This window comes from Thunnus maccoyii, chromosome 17, assembly GCF_910596095.1.
Source record: "Thunnus maccoyii chromosome 17, fThuMac1.1, whole genome shotgun sequence".
NCBI classification, from domain to species: Eukaryota; Metazoa; Chordata; class Actinopteri; order Scombriformes; family Scombridae; genus Thunnus; species Thunnus maccoyii.
The window spans coordinates 11195642-11203858 of NC_056549.1; the positions used below are offsets into that span (position 1 = coordinate 11195642).

At 38.6% G+C, this 8217-nt stretch overlaps 1 protein-coding gene across 1 annotated transcript; it reads right to left on the reverse strand.

Annotated features, from left to right (window-relative positions):
* Nucleotides 1-973: 973 nt before the first annotated feature.
* Nucleotides 974-7873, reverse strand: LOC121882783 (solute carrier family 23 member 1-like). Its single transcript, XM_042391231.1, has 12 exons — nt 7826-7873; nt 7191-7340; nt 6718-6875; nt 4675-4834; nt 4260-4441; nt 3315-3435; nt 2960-3116; nt 2494-2747; nt 2185-2349; nt 1981-2089; nt 1678-1773; nt 974-1485 (listed from the first exon to the last, which is right to left on the reverse strand). Exons 1-12 carry the CDS (start codon nt 7871-7873, stop codon nt 1232-1234), a joined length of 1854 nt encoding a protein of 617 aa, XP_042247165.1. The 3' UTR covers nt 974-1231.
* Nucleotides 7874-8217: the final 344 nt, after the last annotated feature.

Genomic DNA, 8217 nt, shown 5'->3' on the forward strand with positions numbered 1-8217 from the left:
CTTTTTTACTCATTGCATGTTGTAAACTTGAGGCTTACTTTTACTTGTTGTTGATAGTGTTTTTGTTGTTTCTATATGTTGTCCCCATGTTATTTATGCTGCACCAGAATTACCCTCCGGGGACAATAATGATTTATTGAATTGAATTGAATTGAATAAAGTGCCTGGAAGCTGGGAGAATATATGAGATAATGTAGATTTGAAAGAGAGAAAATAAAAGCAATTCCTCAAGCCTGAAGTCTCGGACAGAAAAAAAATATGATGCTGGTAAGTTTGAAGTCTTCCCTGATGAGAATCGAATTTCTGAGTTATCATTATCATTTCCCACTGAAATGCAGATCACTGCAGTGTTACATAAAACCTTATAGTAGATCACTGCGCAAAAATCCTCTCCCAGAGTACCAACTTACACCAATTTACAAAATTTAATATTCTGTAATGTGTTCTCGGCACAGCTACAGAAAAGAAAAGGTGAGATTTTGACATGTAAATTACACTTGGTGGCCCAAGCCATTGTACTATCCTGTAATCACATTAGGATGGGCAGTCAATCATTGACCATTGGAGGAAAAAACTCCACAGATCAAAGCATGGCACCGTACACCACCTGCCTCTCAAAGTTGACTAGACAGAGGAAATGAATACAGAAAGAGATAAAGGCACGGGAGAGAAAGAGAATGATTGACGAGATGTGTTATCTGTTTGCTTTTGCAAAAGGAAACACAATACCAGCTCAAGGGTTGATGCTGGTTTTTAAGCCACCGCCTGTATGTGTGTGTGAAGATAGGGCTCTGTGATAATAAATTTATCCACAGGCTAGACTCACTTTCATTTGAAAGAGAGCGAAGGGCATGTTATTCTAGTTGCCTGTCTCTGCGTGACCTGCTGTGAGTTATAGGAAAGATTCTGAGTAATGGTGGGATTTAGTAACACTTTGATCGTTTAGTTCTCTTTTAATTGGTGTTGACAGCATGAGAGAGCTACAGTCCACACTTTATTTCTTTCTGTAAACAGGCTCACATGGTGAAAATATAAAATAGCAGTAGTTATTTGGTGTACATCAAAAAAAAAAAAAAAAAATCAAACAAAAGCTGAGAAAGTGCATTTATGTTATATGACTTATGCTGTAATGCATAGCAACTTACAATCAGTGCAACAATAGAAAGTGTTTCAATTTAGAGAAATAACAAGAAGTCAAAGCTAGAGATAGAGTGCCCTGAGAAGTGTGGTCTTATAGAGCACATTCTGTTACGTTATCAGGCAGATGCTCTCTGTCCTGGCCCTGGGACATATCGTTCTTAGACTCGTACTGAGATTTCTGCCCCCTCCATGGGCAGAAAGGGATGTAACGAACCCAGGATTGAGATGAGAGGTAAGAAGTGATGCCAAAGGGAAGGTCGTATACATCTTCAGCTCTCAAGACGCTGCTAGAGTTTTCAAGATGCACTTTGTCGAAGGCTAACAGGCCACGCTCACGTTTAGTGCCTATAACAGTGATATTAGAAAGAGCATTAGAAGAGAGGAGTAAAACACACCTTTCTATATATTAACATGTAACTTACATAATGATAAAAGTATTCTGAGGAACAATAAAGCAGAAACGAATGGTAAGCCAATAACCTGCTACAGCTACCGTGTGCATTATATTTTGATATTTAACCTCTCACGTGAGCTTACCAGGAATTGTGTTATCAAGGAAGAAGCCAAGGAACCCTCCAACAAACATATGAGTGGTCAACAATATCTGCAACACTTGGTCCAGCTCTGTCACACCTGAGCCATAGACAAGAGAGGGGAGGGGAGTGGATATTAGATAGATATTGATCCTGCTGTCCAATATCAGCTCATAAGAGGGAATGCAAGTGTTACGTATCACAGTGCAGTTTTCAAAAATGAAAAACTGAATACTTTCATATCAGCAAAAGGTAGTTGAAGTGAAAGTGTAAATAATACATTCTCTTTCTTGTGTGTCCATCATACCTGTCACTAAGTAATCAGGATTCTTCATGATCCAGTTTGGAATGACGAGTGCAGAAAACATGGAGAAACCAAAAACAAAGATATTCCTGGAGGAATTCATATCTGTTGACTACAAAATGAGATGTCAAAATTCTGAGGAGTAACACCGCTAAGAGCAACACTGTACATCTGTCGGACTTTTAAAACTTTACTTCTGCTGTGTACCTGCAAATTGGAAATTCCGGCGGCGGTAATGACTCCAAACATGATCAGAAACATCCCTCCAATCACAGGGGTGGGGATGGTTGAGAAGATGGCTCCAATTTTACCCAGCATCCCCATCAAAATCATAAAAACTCCACTTAGTAGAATCACTGTTCGACTACCCACCTGTTGTCACACAAACACCATATTGTGTAATTTTAGAATCACAATAAAAGTACTTGCTGTGCATAATATTAAAATCATATCAATATCATTTATCAGTGAAATGGATGTTAAATACTGGAGTAAGGACATTTAGTTATACATTACCTTAGTTATACCTAAGGCGGCTACATTTTCACTATATGAGGTAGTGCCATTGCCGGTGCCAAAGGCCCCTGCCAACACACAGCCGATCCCTTCGATACCAATTCCTCGGTTGATGGCGTGCTTTGGGGGAGGAGGGGCCCCTGACAGCCTGGCACATGCATAGTAGTCGCCCACAGACTCTGCCATGGAGCATATTATTCCAGCCATAATGCCAAACACACATGCCAGGCTCACAGTTGGCATACCCCACTGACCTGAATGTGAAGTCAATATGATCATGATTCAATAGTCTATAAAAAACATCTAAGTACTTTCAGCAGTGTTCAAAATATTCTCCCCTCTTGCTCTCATGTATCTTCCTGTCGGTGGTAATATGACTTTTGACTGATGTATTAAACATAAGAGAATAATAATAATAAGGAATTAAAGAACAACAGGTGTGTTGACAGTATTCATGTGAACTTACCTGGATAAGGAAGTGTGAACCAGGGAGCCCGACTCACCACATCTCCCTTCACATCAGTACGAGCCAGGTGGCCATACTCAGCTGGATCAAATGGTAGGACATCATAGATGGTGAGGAGGTAGCACACTAACCATGAGACCGATATGCCCAGCAGAATCTAATCAATATCTAATGTTAGTATCAGTGTCAATATTTACTTGTTACCATGAAATAATTCAAATATGGAGTATAACTTAAATTTATATGTAATTTACATGAATAACACAGAGTATTTAGTCTAAAACAGGACTAACATGCATTAATGTAGCTTTCAATATCTAAGTGGAGTGTATTAAAAGAGTTCCAGTGGACATACAGGCATTATCTGGAAGATAAAGATTTTTGAGGTGTGCAGTTTCTTGTCTTTGCTGTATGCAGGAACAGGGATTGGTATGTGTCGGAGGTACTGTGAGAACAGGATGATCAGCACTGTGGTCCTGTGAGTATCAGAAGATCTGTTAGTACCATACTGATACGTGAATTAGAGAAAGACTTGAAACAAAAGACCAGTAAAAACAGTTGAAAAACTGGCTTGTTATGCTAAATTTCAACAGAGCTTACAGACTACAGCTATAAAAGGCAGAATTTAGTAATGAATGCAATATCAGACTTTGACTTCTTGAAGAACAAGGTCAGTACAATACTGCTGGTTCACACAGTAAAAACATTTCACTTCCAGCTGGGCAAAGAGGCATTCACCATTGTCATTTGGTGTAGAGCAGGTGGACCCAAATGCAGAGACCAGAAGCAGGACTGCTGCTCAAATAAACCGTCTTTATTTGAGCAGAGCAGGATGAGCAGAGCAGGATGAGTAGAGCAGGATGAGTGGAGCAGGATGAACGGAGCAGGATGAACGGAGCAGGATGAACGGAGCAGGATGAGCAGAGCAGGATGAACGGAGCAGGAGGAGTGAAGCAGGATGAGTGGAGCAGAACGAACAGAGCAGGATGAGCAGAGCAGGATGAACGGAGCAGAATGAACAGAGCAGGATGAACGGAGCAGGATGAACAGAGCAGGATGAACAGAACAGAATCCCAGAACAGAACAGCGCAAACCTACAGAACAGACTTAACATAACAGACGACTCGACAAAGACTGAACTGAAAACTGGACTTAAAATACATGGGGTCTGATTACAAACTGAACACAGTTGAGTGAAACAAGACACGCAACAAAGGCGGGAAAACACAGGAAGTAAAGGTAAACACAAACAGAATGTCCTGGCAGGATGTGACAACCATGACAGTGAGTGTTTACGTACATAGCAGAGATGCCCCAGTGACTGCCAGCCTTGACTCCGGCTGAATCATACAGTGACAGGCCTATGAGAGAGATTGTGGGGGCAATGGTTAAAGGGCCGATGAAGCGCATGAGGAAGCCGATGAGGCCAGAGAATCCAACCAGGACCTGGAGGAGAGATGCCACCATGATAGAGCCCTGCAGCTGTGGACAGGAACACAATAACCAAGATCATTAACATTAATGTCACCACTCTGTCTTTGGCTGAGTGATAGACAACAAACCAACATGATTGGCTACTTCCCGGAGCAGAAACCACTTGAGATCCCTGAATTAATCATGAGCTCCACAAAAGTGCTATTATATTTTCTTTTCCCCCCGACTTCATTGGTATACTTTTATCAAAAGCTGTAAATGCAGTGTTTGTGTTGGCTCACTGTTGTCATGCGGGTCTGCCACACCTCTATGAAGAGAGGCGAGGAGGTGTTGACCAGACTGGCGTTCTGGGTCCAAGCAGGGCACTTCCACTCTGGCGAGGACAGCATGGCCATGGCAGGTGTCACTAAGGCAAATGTGCCGCCCTGTAGTATGGGAAGCCTATATAGTGTGACAGAAAGATAAAATAACCCTGTCAGACAAAAAAGACAAACCATTTCATGAAAATTTTGGCTATCCAAAACAAAGCCACTAAAGGATACACTGTCTTGTGATGCATAAGACTGCACAGAACAGTATGCAAGGTTAGCTGGTATTTGATCGACATTTTTGTTTTTGTTTTTATTTGTATTAAATTTTACAATTCAACTAAATTAAGTTTCCTGTAAAACCTGTAAATTAGGTTTCAGGATACAAAACAGTAACTGTTAGCCAAAATTATATGTGCAAGAGCTAAATGTGGCTGTTAGTGTCCTTATTCTTCTACAAGGTAAAAATATAAACAGTAGAATTATGTATCAAACAGTATCCAAAGAAAGAGACAAATCAATTAGTTCCAGTTAACTAAATATTGTAATAAGATTTTGCAGACTTAGCGACTTTAGTGCATGCAAAACGAGCTAACATACACGCTGCCCTGACATCTCCTCAGAGTGGCTAACGCCTTAGCAAACACTTGCCTATTTACACATCCAGCAGATATAGAACAACATTAGCATTCTGTTAGAGTTGTATTTCTGTTTACCAGACAAATGTAAACCCATACATTCTCTCTCCTTTAAACTGTATTTCGGTCTCAACCAACTCCTGAGAAACATATCTTGGCCATTAGCTGATTATTTTTATAATTTTCTTTACTAGTCGTTAATATTATCTGTCTCGCTATCAGTTAGATTAGTTGTTTTTTTCAAGAAGTTAATTATTATATTACAACAGCATTAGGAACAGCAATAGAGCATTACAATTATACTACACATATAAATATCTTTATTGCCCATGTAATGAAATTGATCTTTGTTTTTCATATATTATCAACCTAATCTGAGATAACCTTTGATAACACACTGAATTACTATAACTGTCACTGAAGGGTTTGTGGAATGTGTAAGACAAAAGATATCTTGGTCCTTGGGAGTGTGAGCAGAGGATTTGCTAATTGTTAACTGTTTTGAAAGGCCAAGGCTAAAATGATGTAGCAACATTGCCACAGTACCTTAGATAGAAGCAAAACCAGATAAAGATGTTTACAGGAAGAAGCAGCCTTGACGAGTGAGAAGAGTGTTGACAGTTTTTCATCTGTGTGCGTACTACAATCTAACTTTGAGCTCTGACCATTAATAAATTTGTCTCATTTCACTTTGTCAGAGTGAAATTGTAAAATTGCCACAACACAATCTATAATGCAGAAAGACCTGAGAAATTAAATTAAATTAAATTGAATTAAATTAAATTAAATTAAATTAAATTAAATTAAATTAAATTAAATTAAATTAAATTAAATTAAATTAAATTAAATTAAATTAAACAGCAACCACAAACAATAAGTACATGAGAACATAAACATATAAATGGGTAAATAGTTTTCAGGGGTCAATAAATCAAGTTTCCACTTAAAGTTAAATAAATAACTGAAATGAATCGTTGTAGCACAAATCACTTCATTTTGAGACCCTCTCTATCATTGAGTGCTAAGCAAGCAGCATGTGGGTTTATCGGATGTTTTTTGGTGAACACAGAGCGGTGAGACTGAATCATACAGGGACTATACAGTTGGGCAATAATTCAGTACTGTGAGCAAACTCTCCCATTACACCTAGCCATTTACTGTAATTCACTATTACTATGATAACATTGTTTTAGTGAAACTTTTACAATTTCACGATTCAGGAGTTAGATAGTAAAAGTACAGTGACTGTACCACTAACCAACTGATAAAGAGTCTCAATTTGAGTCTGACCAAATGTACTATGAAAGCATGATTCATCATAACAATACTGCCATACAGGATGGTGAATGGTGGATTGAACTCGGAGCATCAGTCTAACCTGACACCGAACGTGACCTGCAGAACTGTGCACAGACCGGCGACGAAGAATATGGTGTTAATGAGGTAACTCTGAGTCAGGCTGTCGTGCTGCAGACACAGCCCCTCCGCTAAAATGAGAGGGATGGCGATAATCCCACCGAATGCTGTCAAGTAATGCTGCAGAGGAGAGAGGAGAGATGATGACAGTGAAGAATTGATGGTGTGGATAACAACACAACATTTCAGGAATGCTGGACTATACTGTATATACAGTATGTCATCTCCCCTCTTTGGGTTGATATAAGGCAAAGAAGGATTACATTTAGAATTGTTCAAAAAACAATATATACTATTGCAATGTTACAACCATTATATACATTTAACATTTCATCAGTCACAACAACCAGGAAACTGACATTCAAAGAGATCTTGCCTCATATATAAAAACCAGTCATTAAAATCTAAATAATACTCAGGTCTAAACACACCCACCTGAATGGCCAGGAAAATACAAAGGTACCAGGGAGGAACATCAGTTACACAATAGGTTGGTTTATTTCTGTCTTCCTCCACTTCACAGCTGCCTCCATGAGTTTTAACCACATTTTCCCCAGGTTGATCAGTAACTTGTTCATTCGGCTGCTGACAAATGCAGATAAAAAAAAACATATAAATTCACAGATAGAGACAAAGACACACTAATGTAATAACTTGTTCTCAGATTATTTTTATGACTAGTTCACATCTACAGTGAATGTAAGTTTAATAGTATGTTATTCTACACATTTTTAGACACAATGCATTATTAAGAGTATTGGTTTTAAATATGGAAAGCCACTATGTAAAGCAAATAAATGGAAAAACATAAAGCTTTGCCACTCTGATTAAAACATGTAACATATTTTGAGCTGCTGTGTGAGCTTAAAAAAAATTTCAGGTTGAAATTTTCAACCTCAAGTACTCCCACTTGTCCAAACCTTTAGATTGATCAGAACTCAATGTAGTGCAGTCCTTACTATTTAATACAATATGAAATTAAAAGCAAAGTGATGCTGACTGTGTTAAAAAAGAATATCTTTATATGCCCATATATGTTATAGCTGACATGAATAAGTCATTGTACTCACCTCAAAAGCAAGATTGTCAAGGCCATTCATTTCCTTTACTGGATCCATTACAACTCCAGTATGAATAAAAAATTGGAGACACTTGAAAATAATGAGCAAAACGGACAACTGGGCAGGCAGAAAGAAAAGGAGCTTCAGCTCAGTGGTAAATCATCAAAACATGAGTTGTAAAAGTGACTCTGACAATGCAGTGTGCCTACATCTTTACATGGTCAGTCTTTGTTATCATTTTACAGCTGCTTTAATCTCAGAACAAAGCTCAGCCACCTAATTAATGAGTTACACATACCTTATATGTTGTTCACTCTTTAGGACACACACAATTTGGACTTTCATATTTGGGAGGGACTCACAATTTATTTGAGCAATTGGTATTACATATACAGTACCGG

Coding starts and splice junctions, on each gene's coding strand:
- LOC121882783 (XM_042391231.1), bottom strand. CDS start 7,873: ATGGATCCAGTAAAGGAAATGAATGGCCTTGACAATCTTGCTTTTGAG. Junction 3,436..4,259: donor CACTGGGGCATCTCTGCTAT/GTACGTAAACAC, acceptor TGATACTCACAG/GACCACAGTGCTGATCATCC. Junction 1,774..1,980: donor TCCTGATTACTTAGTGACAG/GTATGATGGACA, acceptor TCTATGGCTCAG/GTGTGACAGAGCTGGACCAA.